This window comes from Cibotium barometz, chromosome 30 (genome assembly GCF_041138505.1).
Source record: "Cibotium barometz isolate CiBa-2024 chromosome 30, ASM4113850v1, whole genome shotgun sequence".
Taxonomy (NCBI): Eukaryota; Viridiplantae; Streptophyta; class Polypodiopsida; order Cyatheales; family Cibotiaceae; genus Cibotium; species Cibotium barometz.
This window is the reverse complement of record NC_141075.1, coordinates 10936894-10963513: the sequence shown is the minus strand read 5'-3', so window position 1 is coordinate 10963513 and position 26620 is coordinate 10936894. Positions and strand designations below refer to the sequence as shown.

The following is a 26620-nucleotide window of genomic DNA, read 5'->3' as shown; positions in this document are numbered from 1 at the left end:
TTTTACTTTCTTTTTTGCACTACGTAAAAGTGTATTGCACCATTCTCTACACTCTTAAAGACACCCTTAAATCATTAATAGTTGATATCTCTACTCTTGCCTAAATCTGATAGTGGACTTCCATCAACATTTTCAAGTTCTTGGAGTTTGCCCTTGGGCCCTAGATTCTCAAATATATTCCTCAAAAACCTTTGTTGCCTTTAGCAAAATGAGCAAAATTTGAAACAATACCCTAGGCATGATTCTTGCGAGCTCGCTTGTAAGATTCAAAAGTCTTGGGGTGGTAGAACACGCTCTTAAGAGAGTACACAAAACCTATAAGATAGAAGCTACCCCTTTTATGAGTGCCCAAAAGACCCATTTACGGAAAGCGGTGAAAGGGGTGTGTGCATGCGCATATGGCAATGGGCATGTGTGTGTGTGTGTGTGTGTGTGTGTGTGTGTGTGTGTGTGAGAGAGAGAGAGAGAGAGAGAGAGAGAGACACAGAGAGACAGAGAGAGAGAGAGTTTAATTTGATACATGTAATGAAGCATATTAGAAGGGTTATACACTGACGGTGCAGCTACTCATGCATATTGGCATGACACAAAAGTAAGCGAAGACATCAAAGCCCTACATGTAAGTGTTTCTTTTCATCTGCCACTTCTTTGGTCCCTCCTAATGATCACATTCCAACTGTCAATTGGAATGTATGTTTGGGTCGGGGGGCCTTAGCACTTCGCATATTATATGGGAAGGCACGGGCATCACGCACAAAAAAGGGTTCACCATGCCACATATGATAGCACGGGCATCACACAAAAAAGGGTTCACCATGCCACATATGATAGCAATGCCAATCAATCTTTCTTTTGTTAATATATATGACATTTGTTGTGTTCTGAAACTCCCCTCATTGGCAGATTCTATCTACAGCAATAATTAGCATCACGATTCATTATCAACATTTTCAATGACGCATTCCCTAATGAAAACTCATCTTGTTGACAGAAACATAGCCACTACTAGTAACACTCAAACCCTGACCGAAGTAATCAGGTTACATAATCCCAACGAACCAGCATACCTTGTAACTAGTCTAGCTTTAAACACTCGAGTATCTCAAAATGCATTTGTAAGCTGGGCCTTTTCTGCTTGAAATAAAGCCTTTCAGTGATTTGAATCTTGCCACTGCCTACCCTCTTTGCTATCATCTGAAGAGTTTTGATACAATGATCCTTCTCAGAGGCTATCCAAGGTCGGTTTTTATCACTCCACTGGCGCGGAGTTCCATGGAATCCTAGGTGGAAACCTGAGCTCGATGATGCAGCAGCTTTCACAACATTTTCTAGGACTGAGGCATCTGTTTGATATGCACCTGGACAATTCAGACCCACATCAATATAATGCATGGCCGCTATGCTTTTCAGAAGCTCATAAATCGTTTCAGGCCATACTTTGTCTCCATGATAAGAGATTTTTCTTTGTGCCTCCTGTTCTTGTACTATTTCAATCCCCTGTGCACTACTATGCAGATTCTCAACTGCATTCATGCTGGCAATCTCAGAAAGGAACTGATTCAACACCACCCCACCCTTGCTGAAGCCAAAAAGAATTGTTGTTGGTATGCTGCTAATGGTTTCTTCACCCTGCTCTTCTTGGTTTTCTTTCCTTTCTAGACCACTTGATTCACAATCATTTATACCAGGGTGTACAAGCTCCTTGTTCACCTGTAAAATTCCATGTGCTACTCATAAAATGATAGCATTCTCAGACAAAGGCATCACTGAAAGATCTATCATGTTCAAAAGCACATATATAAAGACCAGAGATACATGGTGCGACCCATTCCATCATGAACTAGATAGTACGAGTACATCCACAACTCCACAAGTTTTAGGCAATCTCCCAGCTTTAACTATCAGCTGGACAACCTACCAGAAGCACAAACATGCCCTCATAAAACCATGTACTAAAGTAGACGTGTAAGAGATTGACCATATATGAAAATCAAGGATCCCTTTAGAACAATTTCGAACAAACAAAAGAAAGCTTCAAACCTTGGACCTCTGTATGCTCAGGCAGAAGAAAGTGTGTTGCTTGACGGTCACCTGCTTAGTGTATGAGCCTAAATTGATCAGAGTCTATTATTGCTGGAGTCCTGTTTTAGAAGGATACGCTGCCTTCATCAGGAGCCAATTCCAATCATTACTGCTTCTCTCTCAATACGGCAAGAGTCTTCATATACCAAGCAAGCACAATGCATTTCATGGTGCATAAAAAGAGTATGATTCTTGGAGCTATGAAATACAAAACTGATATACTCAGACGAAGAAGAGGAAAGAGAGATGACAGAAGAAGACTTGATTCTCTCCACCTAATCTACTGTATATTGCTGAACTGAATAAGGCTTGCATATTTACAAAGAATCCTTTTTTTCCCCGAATAAGAGATCCTTCTATTAGTTGAAAAAGACCTGCCTAGAAGGCAGAGTACAAACATCGCTACAGCAGTAAAAGAAACACAAAATAGAGGGGTGCTTCCTCCATGGCTGGCTGTGACCCGCTCTGAGAGGAAGGCTACATTGCTAATACAAAGATAGAACGGCACACTAGGGCCTACTCTGAGTGTCCACACCTACCTCCCAGCCTCCAAAGAGGAGGGGAAGCATCAAAATGCAGAAAGGGTCCTCCAGCATTCCGAGGATCCACAAGGGTCATCTCATGCGTGTAATGGTCATCTTGAGGGCGGAGCCTCTTTACTAGATTGACAAAATAAATCCGTAGCGGACCGGTAGAGGGGGGCCCTTGGTGCATAAGCTGACTCACTAATCCAACAACATAGCTCAAATCTAGCCTAGTGGTAGTTATATAGACCAAACTATGCTCTCCAAGAGCCGCGATGACATGGAGGGGCATCTGACTCTGCAAGATCTAAAGCTACAGCCAAGGGAGCCGCTCAGGCCACTGCGGATCCAGCTGGATCTCCCATATTGTCTGCGGTTCACCAGGCATGATATTCTCCTGGTAGTTCATGGCGCGGATGGGAGCTCCACCTTGCTCACCTTTTCAATTGGACCACATGGCAGATTAGTGAGCAAAGCCCCCCTTGGAGGACTTCAGGGGATGCACGTTGCAGAGAGTGAGGGTGATCGGATTCCATGCACATGAGTGGCACATTGACGCCTAAGTTTTCAGCACCTTAACATCTGCATTTTCTTCTCAGTTCTGCTGCTGGTCGGCTGGCTTCTTCCGGCACCTGTCCACTGCAGATTCAGGTCTTCCCTCACTGGTTTGATCTCTGAGATTCCCTTCTTCACCTGTTGGCTGCTCCTTTTCAGGGCTGCAGCATCTATCTTGCTGCGTTTTCTTCCCTACACATGGCTCTTGCAGTTTTTGGTGTTCTGAGTTGAGGATTGGTGGTTTCTGGTACCTGTGGTGGACACTCCTTCCGAGATTGTGCATTTTTCTGAGAATGAGCCCATGCTGTTGTGATGGCTGCCCTGACTACACTTCATATGTTCTCTCAGTCTGCAAAGTTGGATGGGTCCAACTCAGGCTTAGTTCCGTACGTCGTACGACTGAAATCGTACGTACTTGCTGTACGGTACGGTACCGTACGGATTCGTACGATACCGTACGATTTTTTTATTTTTTATTTTTTTTTATTTTTTTTTTTGCCGTCGTCGTTGTTGTTGTTGCGTGGAGCAATGTCAGTCTTCTAGAGAGCCATTCATCGCCATTTGCAGCCTATAGGGAGCTGTTTGTCAGCGTGTGCACTTGCCATTGCCATATTAGGCAAGCGATCATATTGCCTGATGAGGAGGACGAGGCAATCTTCATGGAGCTCTATAGTGAGCTTGTGGCAGCAGATACTCGCAGCACCAGGAGTCAGCATGGACGGGGGCCCGAGCAGTTGGAGTTCATAGGCCTCCGCCTTCGGCATCGGCAAAGGGTGGCCTTCGCACATATGTGAGGCGGGGATCCTCGAGCTCCAATCCCCGCCTTCATGATGATATTCCATTGCCCCCTCATGATGATACCCCACTGCCTAGAGAGCCCTTGTTTGATGATGATGGCAACCTACTTAGGGAGAATGATCCCCAGAGTGTCTCGTCCACCTTCGAAGAGTCCTCTTAAGAGAACTCTCTTGATGGACACTCTAGTAGTGATCATGTTGATGATCATGCAGATGTTGGTGATGATGTAGACTTTTGATATGTTATAGCTCTCTAGGCATTGGGCATCTATCTCCTTCTAGCCCATCGATGATGTATTGTAGTATGTAGTATCATGTATGTACGCATGTTGGCGGTCGCCCATGCCATGAGTTTTTGGCCTATCCTTTTGTAGCAATTTTGTACTCTAATGGCATGATGACATTATGTTCATGGTTCTACTATTTTGTAACTTCTTGTCTACAATTTTTAAGTTTAGGAAGTATTTTAAAAAAAAAAACGTACTAATATCGTACCGTACCTCAAAAAATTTTAAGGTACCAATTAGTACCGTATTTTATCGTACCGTACCGTACCGTACCTTTCGTACTAACTAACCATGGTCCAACTACACTTTGTGGAAGGTGAAGGTGAAATCAGCCTTGCGTGGCGTGGATCTCTGGGATTGGCTCGTTACACCTACCAATGCCACCCCTCCCACTTGCTTCCAGTGGTGTGACTCAGGCACAGATTGATATTTCGCAGGCAAATGATCGCCGTGTTTTCTCTTTTCTGATATTGAATTATCAGGATTTTGTTTCTTTCTCATGTGCGTACAACAGACGCTCCACATGAAGTTTGGAAGGCATTTGCAGATCTTTAAAAGATCAAGTCTTCGGGATAGATTTTGGCGTTGAAAAAGCAGCTTATGAACTTGTCAGTTTCTGCCTTTCCATCTTTATCTGCTTTCATCTCGAAGATGAAAGATCTCCGGGATGAGCTTGCCATTTGTGGCTATTTGGCTTCTCTCCAAGCTTCCAGAGAGGTTTGATGCTTATTTTCAGTCTCTTGTTTCTTCTCCTCATCCTGTTCCAGTTACTTGGGAGGAAGTTCTCCCCTACATTATGTAGATTGAGTCTCACTTTGTTCTGATGGAGCTTTGGCTGCATGAGATAAAGGGAAGAATCAACAAAAGAAAGGGAAAGTCTGTTCTGACAAGAACTCCAAGGATAAAGACAGAGACAACAACAGATCTTCTAAAAACAAGGACATTGAGTGTCATTATTGTGGCAAGAAGGGTCATATATCGCCCCAATGTCACAAGAAGAAGCGGGATGAAGAAGCAAAGAACTCTTCCTCTACAGCGGTATCTCAGACCAAGAAGGATGATGGTATTCTTCTATTAGTACGTACTCGTCGTGTACTTGCTCTTGTGACTTCTGAGTCGCCGTCGTGGATTGTGGATAGCGATGCTACTGCTCACATGACACCCCATCGAGATTGGTTCGAGGACTTCACTGCCAGGACAGGCGAGATCACTTTGGGTGATTCTTCTTCTGTGCCAGTGCATGGACATGGCACCATTCCCATCTTTTGCTCCTCTGAGGACAAGAGGTACTTCTCTGACATTCTTTACATTCCAGATTTGGCATTTAACCTTTTGTCAGTGAGTGCTCTTACAGCTCAGGGTGCGGAGGTGATCTTCTCTAGAGATTACCATTCGTGATAAGGAGACTGGTAGCATCTTGACTCAACCAACAAAAGTACACACGAGAGATACTTGACAGATTTCAGACGACTGGATGCAAACCAGTATCTTCTCCTATGGATACTAGTGAAGCTTTCTCTTCTTGATGCTTCTCCAGGGATTGATTAGGCAATATCGCGTTCTCGTCGGTTGTTTGGTTTGGTTGACCTACTCCCGATTGGACATGTGTTTCGGAGTCAGCTTATTGAGTTCTTTCTCATCCAAACCCCGTCATCAACAGCATTGGCAGTGTGCTCTCAAAGTTCTTCGGTACTTGTGTGGTACTTTGGACTTTGGCATCTTCTATGGCCAAGGACGCACTCATCTTGGATGATCTGACTCAGATTGGGCCGGAGATCCAGATACGGTCGTCTCTCTTTCTCAAGAGGAGACACGGAGTTTTGAGATCAGAAGCAAGCACGAACACTTAATTCAATGGACATCCAGGGCAACCCATTGGAAGTGCCGAATTCGAGGGGCCAATCAAGTGCTTCACGGGATTCCGATGCATTTCATGGAAGGCATAAGCCTCTTGAGAGAGTCCATGACAATGCATACATGCCATCACGTGGTAAAGAACCCATGCACAAGGAAGAGCCCAATGCATTGAGGGCTGAGTTGGAGCACATGACGAGACTCTTGGAGGCAAAAGAGCAAGAGCTGAAATTCTTGCATGAGGACCCCCATGTACAAAGTGTCATAGAAGCCAAGAAAGCTGATGCGATGGCGGACATGACTTTTGAGTCTATGGCTCGTGAGGTGGGCAAGAAGCCAAGGGAGCTGACACTCTCTTATCTTATCCGCAAGGATGACCTTAAAGAGGGAGAGGATGGACAGCTTATGTTCAAGAATCCACCCCGTTTGCAGCATGGAGATCCAGCCTCTCAAAGGTTGAGATCATACTTGCATAAAGAAGAAGGTTCGGTCACCTCTCACCATGCATCCACTCCTCATGGCACAAGAGGAAACAGATTTATGCATGCTCAAGGCCATTTGGATTCCAAGAATGTACATCAATGATCATGGGGACAGTGGTCGGCATGCAAGCCGAAAGACTTTGCCCATTGAGTTGTCTCGTGGTGAGACATTGCATCATTTGGGGAGGTCACATGCATCGGGGCCACAGATTCATAATGCACATGCCACCGTGCCTTTTGAAACATCTTTGGTTGCCCATGAAGCCCATGCAGAGAGGGCTGCCCCGTTGGATAAGGGGAAGAGAAATAGAGAAGAACATGTACCACATCCCAAGAAGCTCAAGGAGTTCAAGGCAAGGGACAAGTCCGTGAAATTTGATGCCTTTCATGGAGAGTATGATGCCTCTAAGGTGCTAGCTTTTGTGGCACAGTTTGACATTGCTTTTAGCGATGAGGACTTCATTGAGAAGTCCAAAATTCGTCGTGCAAGCATGTTCTTGAAGGGGACAGCTACCCATTGGTGGATCACTGAAAAGTCCGCTGAAGATCCCATTTGCACTTGGAAAGAGTTTCAGCACAGATTTTATGCCCAATTCTTACCTCCTAATGTGGAGCAAACTCTCACCCAAAAGTGGGATAGACTTGAGCAAAAAGATAATGAAAGTGTGCAGCAGTATGTCAATAAGTTTTGGAAAGTGTTGCTTGAGGTAATTCCCTTTATGCAACTCTCCGAGGATGAAAGAAAGAGGAAGTTTCGTTCCGGGTTGCAACCAACCTATCGTTCGGGCATTGAATTACACCCGAAACACACTCTTCAGCAGCTTATAGCATCTGCTCTTGCTACGGAGCAATGATCAAGGTGGTTCCAAGGGCAAAAAGAAGACTGTCCCAAACTTGCAAAAAGGTGGACAGCCACCTAAAAAGAGCTTCCGGGATAGCCACCTAAAAAGAGCTTCCGGGATGTTCCGGGATGTTCTTTTTAGGTGGACAGCCACCTAAAAAGAGCTTCCGGGATGTTCCGGGATGTCCAAAAGGGAGGTAAAGCTAAAAATACCTCATCCAAGGATCATGGGCCAAAGAAGAACAAATTTGGCTTAACCCCCGAGCAAAGGGAGCAATATGCAAAGGAGGGGAAATGCTTTTCTTGTGGCAGCAAAGAGCATATGTTTAGACAATGCCCCAACCGCAAACAAAAGCATGAGGACAAGCAACCCCAGGCAAATGTGCATGCAGTTCCCGATGTGCAGGGAAACACGAAGCTTGATGGTAAAGAGAGGATGGTATGCAAAGCATGGGGTCAAATCAAGGATCAGCCAATATATTTCCAATCCCACCTATTGATGATATTCTAGATAAGCTTGATGGCTCGGCTTGTTTCAGCCGTATTGATTTGAAGAGTGGTTATCACCAGATACGAGTGGTGCCACAAGATGTCCACAAAACTGCATTCAGGACAGCTTTTGGATTGTATGAATTTTTGGTGATGCCTTTTGGTCTCACCAATGCCCCAGCCACATTCAATCGTATGATGGATAGGATATTCTTTGATGACATCTTGGTTTTCTCCAAGAATGAGCAAGAGCATAGGACTCATTTGGCCACAGTGTTTGAAGAGTTGTGGAAGCATAAACTCTTTATTAATGCCAAGAAAAGTGAGTTCTTTCTTTCAGAGATGCACTATTTGGATCACATTGTATCCAAGGATGGTGTAAGAATGGATCCTACCAAGATTGAAACCATTCGGAATTGGCCAAAGTTGCAAAATGTACATCAAGTACGTAGGTTTTCTGGGTTTATGTTCATATTATAGACGCTTCATAAGGCATTTTGGCATGATTGCGACACCTCTACATGATCTCACGAAGAAGAAAGCCACTTTTAAATGGACTCCAAAGGAGCAGGATGCCTTCTTGCAACTCAAGAATGCTATCGTATGTGGACCCGTATTGATTGTTCCCGACTTGCAAAGGTCATTCATAGTGGAATGTGATGCTTGTGGCGATTGTATAGGGGCTGTCCTAAATCAAGAAGGGTGCATATGAGAGCCGTCGATTGCATGATGCCGAGCTTCATATCGATATCTATGAGAAAGAGCTCTTGGCTGTAATTCATGCCTTAAAGATATGGAAACATTATCTTCTTGGGGCTGAATTTGTAGTCAAGACAGATTATCAAAGCTTGAGATACTTTCTATCTCAAACAAAGCTTTCGGAGAAGCAGATGAGAATGGCAAACTTTCTTTCCATGTTTCATTTTCAGATTGTACATACTCCGGGAAAGAAAAATGTGGTGGCAGATGCATTATCCAAGAGGTCTTATGTGGCTGCAGTTTCAGTGGCCTCTCATGGGGACTTATCTACCATGCGAGATTTGTTGGGGTAAAGGCATTATGCCCACCCTTATAGTGTGTACTAGCCCATAAGTTTTATAGTACATAGTACACTTAGTACTTTTAATGTACTAAGTGCACTATGTGTACTAGAGCAAATATACATGTGTGATAGGGGAGTCACACACTCATACGATGAGTTGACTTATCCCCACACATCTCTCTCTCTCTCTCTCTCTCTCTCTCTCTCTCTCTCTCTCTTCTTCTCTCTGTGTATGTCTCCCACATGAAACCCTAACTCTCTCCCTTCAACTGGTATCAGAGCCAAGAAGAAGGCCAGGGTGAGCAAACCTGCTGACCTGTAAGCCATGCCCACAACAAGCAACAGCACGTGACAGGCTGAGGAAACCAGCCGCTGGAAGAGAGAGCGAGAAGGCGCCAGCCAATAGAACCGGGAGAAAAACTGGTAGTTACGTTGACGATCTCACTCTCCTTCGGGGCCTTGGGTGTCAACGACGTCATCGCCGCCGTCCTCTGCGTGCTCTTCACCGAGTACGTTACCCGCTTCTACTACACATCGGGCGGCGGCAGTTCTCTCAGCACTAGCGTCGCCCTGCCGGGAGGCAAACGTGGGCGACGACGAGCAGAGTTGTCATCGTAGACTGCTTGCCAGCGTAAACGTGGGCGACGACGAACGGCAGTTCTCTATCAACGAGCGAGCCGTCAAAGCCAGGCTGGGCGAGCACAACCCGCCACCATCTGTGTGCAGCCCGCCAGCTTCGGTGAGAGCAGGTGCCTCCGACAGTGCCTCTATAGCGTTGGACTCGTCCATCGCCAGGATACCCCGTCCACGAGTGTTGCCATGTGTGGGTCTGATTCGCCACTACCTGCCACCCTAATCAGCGCTGCCTGTCTACGCCAACCTGCACGAATACAGCTGCCCTCTCAATACCTGCACAGCAGCAGCATCATCAGTTCACGAATCAGAGCAATACGACTCCTCCCTTTCTGAAACAAAAATCAGAAATTGTCTGAGGTATTTTGCTTCAATTTTTTTTTTGGGATTTTGCATGTCCATTTTCATCAATTGAGCAGGTACAGGTCCAAATTGCTCAGATTTGAGCACAATTGGCAACAATTGGGTGACATTGGTCACATTCCGGGTCAATTGGCAAGAAATTGGATGTCAACATTTGGGGCTTTTGATGTAATTGTGCCATTGGTCATTCATACATGCTGTATGATGTGAGTAATCTCACATTCGGGGCAAAATTGCAAGAAATTGGAGTGCAAATGAAAGGGCTTTTGTGCCAATTGGGTTGATTTGCATGCAGGCACTGGCATTTGATGCTTTGGGCAATGTGTTGATGCCTGTCAAGCACCCAATGTGCCAGTAAATCAAAGGGCTTTTATGTATTGGATGTATATGTGGCCAGGGGGAAGCATTGTGAAGACTCTAGATGCCTTTCATGTGCATTAATGTACCATTCATGATCAAAAATTGATCTTGAATCAAGGGGCTTTTCAAGATTCTGTGCTTGTTGAGCTTGGCAAAGCAGCAGGGAAGACTTTTATGCCTTGAACCCTCAATAATCCACTTGCAGTCAAGGGGCTTTTGCCTAATTTCTGTCCGGGACTGTCGTATGCACTGTCAAGCTCTGATTTTCACTCTTTTGGACAGCCAGGAGAGCATTTATTGCTACTACACTTGCTGGTACAGATTTGGTACAACCATTGATTTGAGTGAGAAAAAGGCTCATTTTCAGCTGCTGTACTTGCCGGTACAGATTTGGTACATCATTGGTGAGCACTTAGTACTGTTGTACAGTACTTTGGAAGGGGAACAGAGCACATCTAAGGTGCTGTCATAAATCTGCAGCAACCAGAATTTGGTGATTTTCTAACATACAGTGCGAGTAGAGTTGCATTCGTGCTTCCGCAGTGGGAGATAAACTTTGGGATAAAACTGTGAGCATTTTGTGTGCTTTTGGTGCAGTGTTTGCACATCTTGCAGGGAGTCAGGCATTGACAAAGGTTGCATATTGCTATGGCAACCACAGGTGAGAGCTCTTCATTGCTTCACATCAAGAAGCTTGAAGGCTCACATAATTATGACATTTGGCAAACCCAGTGCTATAATGTGGTGCTCCAAAAGAAGCAGCACAAGCCCATCAAAGAAAGGGATGTAATGCCCGCTTCTCTTACTGCTGAAGAATGGGAAGATATGGATGAGCTAGCAAGATCCACTATCATGTTGTCTGTGTCAGACACTTTACTTTTCAGCATACGTGAAGAGAAGACAGCTTGGGGAATGTGGCAAAGATTGCAGGACTTGTATGCCCAGCAAAGTGCCTCAAGCAAAGTGTATTGGTTGAAGAAACTCATAGGTCTTCAAATGAAGGAAGGGGCGTCTATGACAGCCCATCTAAATGAGTTTAATGGTGTTGTCAGCCAGGTCATTAATCAAAAGTTGGCAATGGACGATGAGTTCAAAGCCACCTTTCTCTTATGCACTTTGCCAGAGAGTTGGGACACATTCAGGACAGCCACTAGCAATTCAAATGCTATGCTGTCATATGCAGATGTGGAGGGTGCTCTCCTTCAAGAGGAGATAAACAAGAAAAACAACTCTGTTGGAAAGTCCAATGCAATGAATGCACGTGGGAGATCCCAGCAAAGGGGTAAAAGCCAAGAACGGGGAAGGAGCAAGTCCCGCTCCAAAAAGGACTTGGAATGCCATTATTGTGGCAAGAAGGGACATATCAAAAAGCAATGCTACAAATGGAAGAATGATCAAAAGGAAAAGGGCAAAGGAAAAGACAAAGACAAAGATGAAGCCAAAGATGCAAAGCCAAAGGGCAAAAGTGGAGTCAAGATTGAAGAAGTCAATGTGTCACATGCAGGTGACAGTGAGGATGAAGTCCTATTCACGTCTTCACTTGATGCCCATTCACTCCTTGCAGGAGATGGTCATGGTATGCACTCGTGGATCATTGATTCAGGTACCTCCTTTCATGTCACAGGTTGCAGAGACTTGTTTGTCAGGTATACTGCTGGCAATGAAGGAGTAGTTTATTTGGGTGACAACCATGCATGCAAGATTCTTGGCAGAGGTGATGTGAGGCTTGTGTTTTCAGATGGCTCACAGCTTATGCTCCATGATGTCAGGCATGTGCCTGAGATCAAGAAGAACCTGCTTTCTACTGGACAGCTTGATGATGCTGATTATGTTACCACATTTGGTCGTGGAAAGTAGAAGATTAGTAAGGGCTCATTGGTTGTTGCCAGAGGCTCTAAGGTGGACACTCTTTACTTCATGCATGCAGGTGTTTGTCACCATGCTAATGTAAATGCAACCGAGCTGCCGGAAATCTCTATGTGGCATAGCCGGTTGGGACACATGAGTGTCAAAGGAATGGAGCAATTGTCTCGTTTTGGTTACTTGCCTTCTCTAAAGTTCTCAAGTTTTCAGTTTTGTGAGCATTGTATATATGGCAGGCAACTCCAGTGCCCCCACAAGAAAGCTCTTGGACAAAAAGATGCTCAGTTAGAGCTTGTGCATACAGATGTATGTGAGATGCCTCAGCTTTCTTTGGGAGGGGCAAAATATTTTGTGTCTTTTATTGATGATGCCACACGCAAGGTGTGGGTTTATCCTCTTCGTTTGAAGAGTGATACATTCTCAGTGTTTGTAAAGTTTGTTGCTCATGTTGAGAATCAAACTGGCAAAACACTGAAGGCTTTGCGTTCCGACAATGGTGGAGAGTATATGTCCAAACAGTTTCAAGACTTTTGTGATGCTAAAGGCATCAAGAGGGAGCTCTCTACTCCTTATGATCCTCCACAAAACGGGACAACAGAGAGGATGAACAGGACCATTCAGGAGAAGGTCCGTTCTATGTTGTCACATGCTGCATTACCTCATGGTTTTTGGACTGAAGCTGTTATGACAGCCGTTCATCTTATAAACAGGTCACCTAACACGAGGCTTGGTGGGAAAGTGCCAGAGCACGTATGGACAGGGAAGCCTCCGTCCTACAAGCACTTGAGAGTGTTTGGTTGTGTTGCGTACGTGCACATACGCAGGAAAATACGCACCAAACTTGATCCTAAGTCTCACAAATGCATATTCCTAGGATATGGTGACAGAGGTGAAATGGGGTATAGACTTTGGGATCCAGTGAATAGAAAGATTATACGCAGCAATGATGTCATTTTTTATGAAACATGCATGTATAAGGAGCCTGCAAGGCAACAGGAGCCTGGCAGAGTCATCTTTGATGATGATGGACATCATGGACAACAACCAAGGGCTGTAAATCAGCCATTACAGTAACAAAACCAGCCCTTAAATGGTGCTGAAAATGGTCCAAATGGACAGCCAGAGATGGCAGAAGATACCCCTATGGATATCCCACAGTTAGAGGAGATACCGGGCATGATCTTTCAACCTTATGGCATGGAATAGGAGCCACCAATAGGTGATATGCAGGCTGGACAGCAACCTGCAAATGATGGTCATTGGGTACGGAGGTCCACAAGACCCTCCAGACCCCCTGACAGGTTTGTTCCAGGGGTTGACTACTTGATGCTCACTGACTGTGGGGAGCCCTCTTGTTATAAGGAGGCTTTACAGAGGGCAGACAAGGCTCTTTGGGAGCATGCTATGAAGTCAGAGATGGATTCTCTGCACAAAAATGGAACATGGAAGTTGGTGCATTCACCTACAGGCAAGAAGGTTTTGCCATGCAAGTGGGTTTACAAGCTCAAAGTTGCACGTGATGCAAAGCCAAGATACAAAGCCAGGTTAGTGGCTAAGGGCTTCAAGCAGGAATATGGTGTGGACTTTGATGAGATCTTCTCTCCAGTGGTCAAAATGACCACACTTAGAGCTGTATTAGCTTTGGTTGCTCATGATGATCTGGATTTGATTAAGATGGATGTGAAGACTGCTTTTCTTCACGGTGATCTCCATGAGGAGATATATATGCAACAGCCAGAGGGTTATGCAGTGAATGGAAAGGAGAAGCTTGTATGCAAGCTGAAAAAGAGTCTTTATGGGCTCAAACAGGCACCAAGGAAATGGTATCATAAATTTGATACATTCATGAAATCCCAGGATTTCAGGAGCAGTGACATAGATCACTGCTTATACACCAAGAAAGCTTTGGATGGCAGTCTATTGATCCTCATCTTGTATGTTGATGATATGTTGATTGCCGGGAAATCTCGTAAAGAGATGGATGCCTTGAAGAAGAGGCTGCATCAGACCTTTGATATGAAGGATTTGGGTGATGCAAATCACATTTTGGGTATGCGGATACTTCGGGACAGAAATCAGCATGTGTTGTATTTGTCTCAGAAGGAATACATTGGCAAAGTTTTGCAAAGGTTCAATATGGATGGGGGGAAGAAGACTAGTACTCCTTTGCCTCCATATGTGAAACTCAGTGCTATGGACAGCCCACAGTCGGATAGTGACACGGCTGATATGGCCAAGATTCCGTATGCTTCAGCTTGTGGGAGTCTCATGTATGCCATGGTTGCTACTAGGCCGAACATTGCATTTGCAGTGGGAGTGATTTCTAGATACATGGCCAACCCTGGCAAGAAGCATTGGGAAGCAGTGAAAGGTGTCATGAGATACCTGAAGGGCACACAGGATATGTGCATTTGCTTTGGCAAACAGGATGCATTAGTGCATGGTTACACGGATTCGGATTATGCCGGTCATCCAGATAACCAGAAGTCTACTACCGGTTATGTGTTTACATTCACAGGAGGTGTTGTGTCATGGATATCCAGGATGCAGAAGTGCACTGCCTTATCTACTACAAAGGCCGAGTATATTGCAGCCACAGAGGCTTGCAAGGAGGCATTATGGCTATCTCGGTTAGTGGTTGATTTGGGTTATACAGAGGATATTCCATTGTTGCATTGTGACAGTCAGAGTGCCATCCAGTTGGCAAAAAACCCTGTCTTTCATGCAAAGACGAAGCATGTGGATGTGAAGTATCACTTCATCAGAGAGGTGATAGAGAACAAGCAGATTCAGCTTGTCAAGATTCATACGGATGACAACCCGACTGATCTGTTGACAAAGAGTTTGCCTCCAGAGCGGTTTACTCATTGCAGACACTTGATGGGCATTGGATGAGGCCAGTTTCAGCCTTGATATGGCCTTGTATATTATCATGTACATGCTGATTTTTTCTTTTCCTTCATTTAAGGGCACTTTGCCTTTAAGTGGGAGGTTGTTGGGGTAAAGGCATTATGCCCACCCTTATAGTGTGTACTAGCCCGTAAGTTTTATAGTACATAGTACACTTAGTACTTTTAATGTACTAAGTGCACTATGTGTACTAGAGCAAATATACATGTGTGATAGAGGAGTCACACACTCATACGATGAGTTGACTTATCCCCACACATCTCTCTCTCTCTCTCTCTCTCTCTCTCTCTCTTCTTCTCTCTGTGTATGTCTCCCACATGAAACCCTAACTCTCTCCCTTCAAGATTTTTATCATTTGGATGCTGATTTTTGCCATATATGGACTGATTTGATGGCTGGCCACTTACATGCCTCTTATGTGATCAAAGAGGGTTATCTTATGAAGGATAACTGCTTATGTGTGGTGAAGGAAATGCATCCAAAGGTTATGGAGGAATGTCACGCTCCACCTTATGCTGGTCATTGAGGTATCATGCCTACTACACGCATGATTGAGAGATATTTCTTTTGGCCAAGCATGCGTAAAGACATTGAGGTGTACGTGCATGTCCTACTTGCCAAAAGGTGAAATTTGATAGGCAAAAGTCTCCAAGTTTGCTTCAGCCATTGCCTATTCCCTCGCAGCCATGGAAAAGTATTACTATGGGCGGTTACTCTCCCAGGTGACAGTATTTGCAGGTTGCCCATCCTCTTCCGGCAGCAGGCTGCTCATCTTCTACCGGCTGTATCTCTCCAAGCTACGCATGTCCCTACAGACGGCTGGGGCTATGCGTTTGTGTTCCGGCCAATAAGAACATTGCCTTCAGGCAACTCTGTTTGGGTTCCTCTACACTGCAGCCAAGCCTCTCCTCCTTTGCAAGTGGATGCTTCTTCTCTCACAGCAGGCGGCTGTACCCTTCGTGGTGGTGCTTGTCTTGATAATTCTACTTGAGGCAACTCTTTCTTCGACAAGGGTGGCTTCATAGTCTACACAAACACCACAAGTTTTGGTTTTCTATCAACCATTTTCAAGTAAGTGATTTTCAGATTTGAGTAAAGTATTATATGTTTAAATCTGATAAAAGATTCATCCCGCTCGGCCAACACCCGTTCGGTGCCGGGTTGTCCAAGCTGTATTGGCGAACCTCGGTCCAAAGGTGCTGAGATCGGGAGAGCCAGGCGTTAGTACGAGAGCGCCTGTTTGTGCGTGGTCTCCGAACACCAGTGAGGCGCTCTCCGCGGAGTCCAGTGAAAGCACAGGACCGTAGTGATTGGACCACACTAGTGGTCGTTCTGCTTCGAGTTTCTTCATCGAAATCCGAGCCTACTTGTTTGGTACTGTTTTCATATGTACATGGACATTATCTGGTTCTCAGAACCCATGGAGCATTGTATTCATTAAATACTCCCAATAAATATATCATATATTGAGGGGGGGGTCGGCCCGTTCCGGCCCCAGTGCTAGTGTCCATCTTTCCATTTCTGTTCATTTAAATTTCAAGTTGTTTTAAAGTTGTCCATTTCAAATTTGTGGTTTTAAAGTTGTGCTATTAAGCGTGTGGATGTCCAACGGAGTCTTTCCCACTTGACGGGATCGGTTTCATTGGTATCAGAGCACGGTTGTTTCCCTCTTCCTAGTGGGGAAACGAGCCTGTGTACTGGACATCCCGCTTTTAGCAAACTTAAAACACAATGGACAGCCAAGGCAACCCTTTGGAAGCGCCTAATTCGAGGGGTCCATCTAGTGCCTCTCGTGGGTCTGATGCCCTGCGTGGTAGACACAAGCCCCTTGAAAGGGTTCTTGATAGTGAATCCAAGGGTCAACTGTCTCCAGGAAAGACAGTTATGCTTGAACAAGAGCCTGATGCTATGAGGGCTGAAATGGAACATATGAGAAAACTTTTGCAGGCTCAAGAGCAAGAGTTAAAGTTCTTGCATGAAGATCCACATCTGCAAAGTGCTATTGAAGCCAGGAAGGCTGATGCTATGGTTGATGTAACCTTTGAATCAATGGCTCGTGAAGTGGGCAAGAAACCAAGGGAGTCGGCACTTGCCTATCTCCTTCGCAAAGGTGATATCAAAGAGGGGGATGACGGAGAGCTGAAATTCAGAAATCCACCTCGTTTGAAGCATGGAGATCCTGCATCCCAGAGGCTGAAATCTTTTATGCAAAAGGAAGAGGTGACTGTCACCTCTCGACATGCATCCTCTCCCCAAGGCACTAAGCCTGATAGATATATGTATGCCAGTGCTCATGGAGGGCACGAAAGTCACATGCATGCAAGATATGTATCTCATGATGACAGGTCTACTTCCAGAAAAATTTTGCCTTCTGAGTTGTCTCATGGAGAGACCATGTCATATGCAGGTAAGTCACATGCATCTGAGCTTCGAGTTCGTGGAGCACATGCCACCGTGCCCCATGAAGCTTCTATGACGGCCCATGGAGCCCATGCAGACAGGGCTACCCCGTTGGATAAGGGGAAAAGAAAAAGAGAGGACCATGAGCCTCATGCCAGGAAGCTCAAGGAGTTCAAAGCAGGTGATAAATCTGTCAAATTTGATGTCTTTCATGGTGAACATGATGCTTCTAAGGTGTTAGCGTTTGTGGCACAGTTCGACATTGCTTTTAGCGATGAGGATTTCACAGAAAAATCAAAGGTGCGCCATGCTAGCATGTTTCTGAAAGGCACTGCTGCTCATTGGTGGATCACTGAAAAGATCACCAAGGATCCCATCTCTACTTGGAAGGAATTCAAAGATAGATTTTATGCTCAGTTCTTGCCACCCAATGCAGAGCAAACTCTCACTCAAAAGTGGGACAGGCTGGAACAAAAAGATAATGAGAGTGTGCAACAGTATGTTAACAAATTCTGGAAAGTGTTGCTGGAAGTGACTCCCTTCATGCAAATCAAGGATCAGCCCGCACTCTTTATGTTTGATGACTGTGCAACTGACAATTTCATCTCTATGCAAACGGCAGCTGCATTGGGTATTGAGGTTGAAAACATGGGACCTCAGATTGAAGCCGAAGCTACATTTATTGGTAAAGAGGTGCAGGTTACCCCTTTGATTGGGACGTTGCGTATCCATATACAGGGCTATCTTGATAATGAGCATTTCTTAGTTGCTCCACTGAACGGATGTGATGTATTGTTGGGCAAGCCGTGGCATCATAGGCTTGAGCCCCGCAAAGACTACAAGTCTAATATGATTTCCTTTATGCATAAAGGCCGCATCCATTTTATTGATGCTGGCAAAGAAGGGGATTCCATCCCAGTTGTATCACACATCCAAATTAATAAAGCAATGAAAAAGAGTCTTTCAGCGTACTTGGTTTTTGTGCGTGATAATCTTGTGCCAAATCATCAAAATGTGGATGCTATGTCTAATGATAGGCTGAATTTTCTTAATGCATTCAACGACTGTTTTGCTGACTCGTTGCCAGGTGAATTACCTCCCCAAAGGCCCGAAGATCACCGCATAGATCTTGTGCCAGGTAGTTCTCCACCTAACAAACCCGCATACCGAGTGAGTGCTGCACAACAAGAAGAAATTATGAAGCAGGTAAACGAGCTTTTAGAGAAAGGTTTGGTTCAGCCCAGTTCCTCACCTTACTGCTCTCCTGTGCTTCTTGTTCAAAAGAAGGACGGATCATTCCGTATGTGTGTAGACTATAGAGCTTTGAACAAGCTTACCATCAAGAACAGATTTCCTATTCCACGTATTGATGATATCTTGGATAAGCTTGATGGCTCAGCTTGCTTTAGCAGACTTGACTTGAAGAGTGGTTATCACCAGATACGCGTGGTGCCACAAGATGTCCATAAGACTGCATTCAGGACAGCCTTCGGATTATATGAATTCTTGGTAATGCCTTTTGGTCTCACCAATGCTCCTGCTACTTTTAATCGTATGATGGATAGGATATTCCGACCCCATCGCAAGTTTACAGGAGTCTTCTTTGATGATATCTTGGTTTTCTCCAAGAATGAGCAGGAACACAGAACTCATTTGATCACAGTGTTCGAAGAGTTGCGGAAGCATAAACTTTTCGTCAATGCCAAGAAAAGTGAGTTTTTCCTTTCAGAGATTCATTATCTGGGACATATTGTATCCAAGCATGGAGTTACAATGGATCCTGCAAAGATAGAGACTATTCGGAATTGGCCCGAATTGCAAAACGTACATCAAGTACGTAGTTTTCTGGGATTATGTTCGTACTACAGGCGTTTCATAAGGCATTTCGCCATGATTGCCACTCCTCTACATGATCTCACGAAGAAGAAAACTGCTTTTAAATGGACTTCAAAGGAACAGGATGCTTTCTTGCAGCTCAAGCATGCGATCATATGTGGTCCAGTATTGATTGTTCCTGACTTGCACAAGTCATTCGTGGTTGAATGTGATGCTTGTGGTGATTGCTTAGGAGCTGTCCTAAATCAAGAAGGGCATGCAATTGCATACGAGAGCCGTCGTCTGCATGATGCTGAGCTTCATATGGATATCTATGAGAAAGAGCTCTTGGCTGTAATTCACGCCTTAAAGATTTGGAAACACTACCTTCTTGGGGCTGAATTTGTAGTCAAGACAGATCATCAAAGCTTGAGATACTTTTTATCTCAAACCAAGCTTTCAGAGAAGCAGATGAGAATGGCAAATTTTCTTTCCATGTTTCATTTTCAGATTGTGCATACTCCAGGAAAGAAAAATGTGGTGGCCGATGCACTATCTAGGAGGCCTTATGTTGCTGCAGTCTCAGTGGCCTCTCATGGAGATCTATCTGCTATGAGAGATTTGTATCATTTGGATGCTGATTTTTGCCATATATGGACTGATTTGATGGCTGGTCATTCACATGCCTCTTATGTTATCAACGAGGGTTATCTAATGAAGGATAATTGCCTATGTGTGGTGAAGGATTTGCGTCCAAAGGTTATGGACAAATGTCACGCTCCACCTTATGCTGGTCATAGAGGTATTATGCCTACTACTCGCATGATTCAGAGGTACTTCTTTTGGCCAAGCATGCGTAAAGACATTGAGGCTTATGTGCGTGCATGTATTACTTGCCAAAAGGTGAAATTTGACAGGCAAAAGCCTCCAGGTTTGCTTCAGCCATTGCCTATTCCCTCGCAACCTTGGGAAAGTATCACGATGGATTTTATTATGGATTTGCCTAGATCCCAGCATGGGAATGATGCTATTTGGACTATTGTGGACAGGTTTAGCAAGCAAGCTCACTTCTTGCCCGTCAAGAAAACCATCAAAGCTGATCATATGGTAAAGCTTTTTCTTACTAATATTTTCAAGCATCATGGTATGCCTAAATCCATTGTTGGGGATAGAGATCCCAGGACTACAAGTCTATTTTGGAGGGCTTTGTTTGATAATATGGGTACTAAGCTTGAGTTTTCATCAGCTTATCATCCCCAAACGGATGGCCAAAGTGAAGCTGCAAATTCGGCCGTATTGGATTTGTTGAAGTGTTATGTGGCAGATCAAAAGAGTGCATGGGAGAAGTATCTTCCACTTGTTGAGTTTGCCTACAACAATACAATCCATGCTTCCACAGGAAAGGCTCCGTTTGAGATTATTTATGGCAGAGTGATCTTGCCACCCATCCTTCGTACAAAGGATGAGATTTTTGCAACTGATGAATATGTTCGTGACTTGGATGTTGCCTTTGGTCAGGTGCGGACAGCCATTGCAAGATCTCAGGATAAGCATAAAATGGCTGCTGACAAGCATAGAAGGAACATGGAAGTCAAAGAAGGTGATTGGGTATTGCTGAAATTTGAGAAGGCTAGGCTTCGGAAGAGGCCAGGACGAGAAGGATCATATCCTAAGCTTTCTCCTCGCTATTATGGACCCTTCATGGTGATTCACAAGATCAATGAAGTGTCCTACAGGCTTGCTTTACCTAGTCATTGGAAGATTCACAATGCTTTTCATGTGAGTCTATTTCGGAAATATGTGGGGCCAGATCCTGATGAGCCTGTCACAGAAGATCCGCCAGAAATTGAAGAGCTTGAGGAGATCCTCCAGCCAGAACAGATTGTCTTTCACAAGGAGAGAAAGCTACCTGCAGGAAAGCTTTCCAGGAGATACCTCGTGAAGTTTAAGAATTATTTGCCTATTGATGCCAAATGGGTAAATGAAGATTATTTTGCAGATTATCCGCAATTGTTGCAGGCATATCTTGAGGCTTTTAAGTTGAGGTCAACTCTTTAGAAGCCCGGGGGGATGTCACCAATTGGCCGACCATTTGGTCCATTCCTAGTTTTTGCGTCTCGTTCACTTGAGGCCAGGCCGGTGTCTCGTGTGAAGAGGCCAGTATTTTGCTGACATGGACGGGAGCCAGACTGGTGCCACCCGTGTGTTAGCAGGATGGTGTCGTATGGACGGGAGCCAGACCAGTGCCACCCGTGTATGACCTGGACTGTGTTCGATCCATGGGACTGTCACGCCATGGAAGAGCCAGTATTTGTGCCGTGTTTTATCTATGGGACTGTCACACCATAGGGAAACTCGTGCCTGGAACTGTGTCTTACCTATGGGACTGTCACTCCATAGGAAGACCAGGTTTTTATGTTTTTATGTCGTGCCAGTTTTGTGCCGACAGATATTTTGTACTTGTTCCATGAACGGGAGATATGTCCATGTTACTTTTTGCACATGCACACATATTTTGCATGTTTGAAACTGTTTTCGAATGACATGTATTTGTGTGTTTGCCTGCTTGACGTGTTACTTACTGAGCGGGGACGCCTGCCAGTGAGTCGTGAAGTCTGCTCTGTATTCTGACAAGTTTCAGTGCATGTGAACAGGTGGTAAGTATATGGTACATGTTGTTTTAATGTTTTATATTCTAACCCTTTGATTTATAAGGTTAGGTGTTCACACTTATTTAAAAGTGGGCACCCCCTTTGGGCACCCACTTTGGGGCCAAGGTGGGGAGCCCCACTTTTAAGTGAGTGTGGGGGTGGGCATGGTCACCTACCCCCACTAATCCCCCACTTTTAAGTGAGTGTGGGGGTGGGCATGGTCACCTACCCCCACTAATCCCCCACATGCAAACGTGGGTATGACCAAAGTAAAACTTCACTTTAATTTATTAAAAAAAAAGGACTCCCTCCATGAAGCGTAGGAGCATCATCGCTTCCCTCTTACGTAGAGAACTGGCGACCACCCTTCCTTGCGCATGTTTACCTCAGGCGACTGCTGGTTTGTATGCGCTTCTGTTCCCAGGCGAGTGCTGCTGGCTGAATCCCCTCTGCTGCGCCTGCCCCTCTACAGGCGGCTGAATACTCTGCTGGTGGCTGCCTGGAAACGTGCAGGGGACTGCTGACTCTGCTGCTGGCTGCGCCTGACTCTCTACAGGCGACCCTCTGCTGCTGGCTGCGCCTGACTCTCTACAGGCGGCTGACTCTGCACTACTGGCTGCAACCAAACTCTCTACAGGCGGCTGACTTTACTGCAAAGTGGGCTGCGCCTGACTCTCTACAGGCGGTTACTCTCCCAGGTGACAGTATTTGCAGGTTGCCCATCCTCTTCCGGCAGCAGGCTGCTCATCTTCTACCGGCTGCATCTCTCCAAGCTACGCATGTCCCTACAGACGGCTGGGGCTATGCGTTTGTGTTCCGGCCAATAAGAACATTGCCTTCAGGCAACTCTGTTTGGGTTCCTCTACACTGCAGCCAAGCCTCTCCTCCTTTGCAAGTGGATGCTTCTTCTCTCACAGCAGGCGGCTGTACCCTTCGTGGTGGTGCTTGTCTTGATAATTCTACTTGAGGCAACTCTTTCTTCGACAAGGGTGGCTTCATAGTCTACACAAACACCACAAGTTTTGGTTTTCTATCAACCATTTTCAAGTAAGTGATTTTCAGATTTGAGTAAAGTATTATATGTTTAAATCTGATAAAAGATTCATCCCGCTCGGCCAACACCCGTTCGGTGCCGGGTTGTCCAAGCTGTATTGGCGAACCTCGGTCCAAAGGTGCTGAGATCGGGAGAGCCAGGCGTTAGTACGAGAGCGCCTGTTTGTGCGTGGTCTCGGAACACCAGTGAGGCGCTCTCCGCGGAGTCCAGTGAAAGCACAGGACCGTAGTGATTGGACCACACTAGTGGTCGTTCTGCTTCGAGTTTCTTCATCGAAATCCGAGCCTACTTGTTTGGTACTGTTTTCATATGTACATGGACATTATCTGGTTCTCAGAACCCATGGAGCATTGTATTCATTAAATACTCCCAATAAATATATCATATATTGAGGGGGGGGTCGGCCCGTTCCGGCCCCAGTGCTGGTGTCCATCTTTCCATTTCTGTTCATTTAAATTTCAAGTTGTTTTAAAGTTGTCCATTTCAAATTTGTGGTTTTAAAGTTGTGCTATTAAGCGTGTGGATGTCCAACGGAGTCTTTCCCACTTGACGGGATCGGTTTCAACATTCCTTCTGCCATTGTGTCTGTGTGGGACCCTGACACCCATCATCTTCTCTTATGGTCCCCTCTTTTGGATTGAGAGCAGTATTATTCCCAGCCCTAAAAAGGGATTTTTTTGGGTATTTTTTATTTTATATGGGGTTTTTTTGTCTTGGCTGCTGGCCTACACCTTTTAGGCTGACCGACCAGCACCCCCCCCCCTCAGTATATATAGCCTCGCCTATCCTACATCAGCGCTATCATCAGCGTTTACATCTGCTGGCTGCCTACATCAGGGCTGGCTTCAGCGTTTACATCATCTGCTGGCCGCCTACATCAGGGCTGACTTCAGCGTTTACATACACCAGGCTGACATCTGCCTATCATCGGGCTTACATCAGCGTTATACATCAGCACTTCATCTGCGTTTTACATCAGCATACTTCAGCGCTTACTTCAGCACATCATCAGGGCTCACATCAGTGCTTACATCATCAGGGCTCACATCAGTGCTTACATCAGCATCTCATCTGCGTTTAACTACAGCCCATGGGACAGCAGCCCCCTCTGCTATACATAGAGCATATCAGCGTTTTTGCCTCAGCTCTCACCATCGGGACAGCAGCCCACTCGCTGCTACATCGGGACGGCAGCCCTTTCTCCGCTTAACTTCACCATCGACATCAAATCAGGTACACAGCACCCGTGTCACCAGAGCTTGCACCACTCGGGACGGCAGCCCTCTCTGCTCCTTTCCACCTCAGGTACGCAGCACCTGTGTCACCAGAGCTTGCACCACTGGGGACAGCAGCCCTCTCTACTCCTCACCACCCTTCAGGTACGCAGCACCCGTGTCAACACAGCTTGCTACGCACCACCCTTGTCATCAGAGCCTCCACCCCTTAGGTCTTGCAGCACCCTTGTCATCAGAGCTTGCTCCACCACCACCACCACCACTCGGGACGGCAGCCCTCTCTGCTCCTCATCGCCACCTCAGGTACAGCAAGACCCTTGTCATCAGAGCCTGCATCACCTCATCTTCCGCTGCCACTACCACCTCGGAGTGCCTCTACTTCCACCGACGCGAGCCTTCGACACCGACCACCACTCGGAGTGCCTTGCCTCACATTGACACGAGCCTTCGTCACCGACCGTGCTTCAACTCTGACATCATCTCTGCTTCTGCACTAGTCTTTCTACTCAGTCCCCTCATATCAGAGGGCTCTTGTACATATTTGCACTCACCATTATATATATATATATATATATATATATATATATATATATATATATATATATTCACTCACATATTTCATGCTGTGTGGTTTTGTCTGATCTCTCGTACATCTGGTCCTTTCGTCCTCTTGCCCTCACATGGTATCAGAGCTATCTTGAGCAAAGGGATTGAAGACCTTGAGAGTACACAGCATGGATCGTCTACTTGCACTCCCAGAGGACCGATTCTTCTCACCAAAAGATGCTTCTCCAAACCCTGATCTGGACCACATAGGGAATGAGACTTCTTACTTAGTGGAGAATCCTGTTCAAGATCTTGCTTTGGGAGACGATCAACCCATGTACATCAACTCATCCTCACCACCTTTGCCATCACGATCGCCCTCTCTGACTTTATCAAATTTTGTTTCGAGAGGGGGATACATTCCTTCTGCCATTGTGTCTGTGTGGGACCCTGACACCCATCATCTTCTCTTATGGTCCCCTTTTTTGGCTCGAGAGCAATATTATTCCCAGCCCTAAAAAGGGATTTTTTTGGGTATTTTTTATTTTATTTGGGGTTTTTTTGTCTTGGCTGCTGGCCTACACCTTTTAGGCTGACCGACCAGCACCCCCCCCTCAGTATATATAGCCTCGCCTATCCTTCATCATTGATGTACCACTTCATTGTTATATCCAGTACCGTCTGGCCACTAGCCGGGACAGCAACCCCCCTTTGCTACAGGCCACCATGGGACAGCAGCCCTCTCTGCTATTATCACTGATTACATCATCTACCGGCCGCCTACATCAGGTCTGACTTCAGTGTTTACATCATCTGCTGGCCGCCTACATCAGGGCTATCATCAGCGTTTACATCATCTGCTGGCCGCCTACATCAGGCTGACATCTGCCTATCATCAGGCTTACATCAGTGTTTACATCAGGCTGACATCAGCGTTATACATCAGCACTTCATCTGCATTTTACATCAGCAGACATCAGCGCTTACAGCACTTCATCTGCATTTTACGTCAGCATACTTCAGCGCTTACTTCAGGACATCATCAGGGCTCACATCAGTGCTCACTGCTTACATCAGCATATCATCTGCGTTTTACCACAGCCCATAGGACAGCAGCCCCCTCTACTATACATAGAGCATATCAGCGTTTTTGCCTCCACTCTCTGCTACATCGGAACAGCAGCCCACTCTCTGCTACATCGGAACGGCAGCCCACTCTCTGCTTAGCTTCACCATCGACATCACATCAAGTACACAGCACCCATGTCACCAGAGCTTGCACCACTCGGGGCGGCAACCCTTTGTGCTCCTTTCCACCTCAGGTACGCAGCACCCATGTCACCAAAGCTTGCACCACTCGGGACAGCAGCCCTTTCTGCTCCTCACCACCCTTCAGGTACGCAGCACCCTTGTCACCAGAGCTTGCACCCTTCAGGTATGCACCACCCTTGTCATTAGAGCCTACACCCCTCAGGTCTTGCAGCACCCTTGTCATCAGAGCTTGCTCCGCCACCACCACCACTCGGGAGGGCAGCCCTCTCTGCTCTTCATCAACCTATCAGAATACGCAGCCGAGATGATGACCAGATCTGGGAACACAAGAGCAAAACGCAGTGCAGAAAATCACAGCACAAAAGAGAGAGAGATAGAGGCGTGTAACTCTGCTCTATATACACAAGAAGATCCCGAGATGATACAAAACCGGCAAGGGGGCTGGGGGCCATTTTATATGGCCCCCCATCAACAGTCAGCCTGCTGTAGGGCAGCCGACTGGCCCTGAAACTCCACGACCAGCAAATATAGCCAGTCGGGCAGCTGTCAGCAGTCGGCCATCACA

General features: G+C 45.8%; 1 protein-coding gene across 1 annotated transcript in view; it reads right to left on the bottom strand.

Annotated features, from left to right (window-relative positions):
* Positions 1-828: 828 nt before the first annotated feature.
* Positions 829-26620, bottom strand: part of LOC147621151 (uncharacterized) — a 52773-nt gene continuing 26981 nt past the window's right edge. Inside the window, exon 3 of the mRNA XM_086823879.1 lies at positions 829-1710. Coding sequence (XP_086680005.1) covers positions 1075-1710 — 636 coding nt within the window. The 3' untranslated portion in view covers positions 829-1074. The remainder of the gene's footprint in view (positions 1711-26620) is intronic.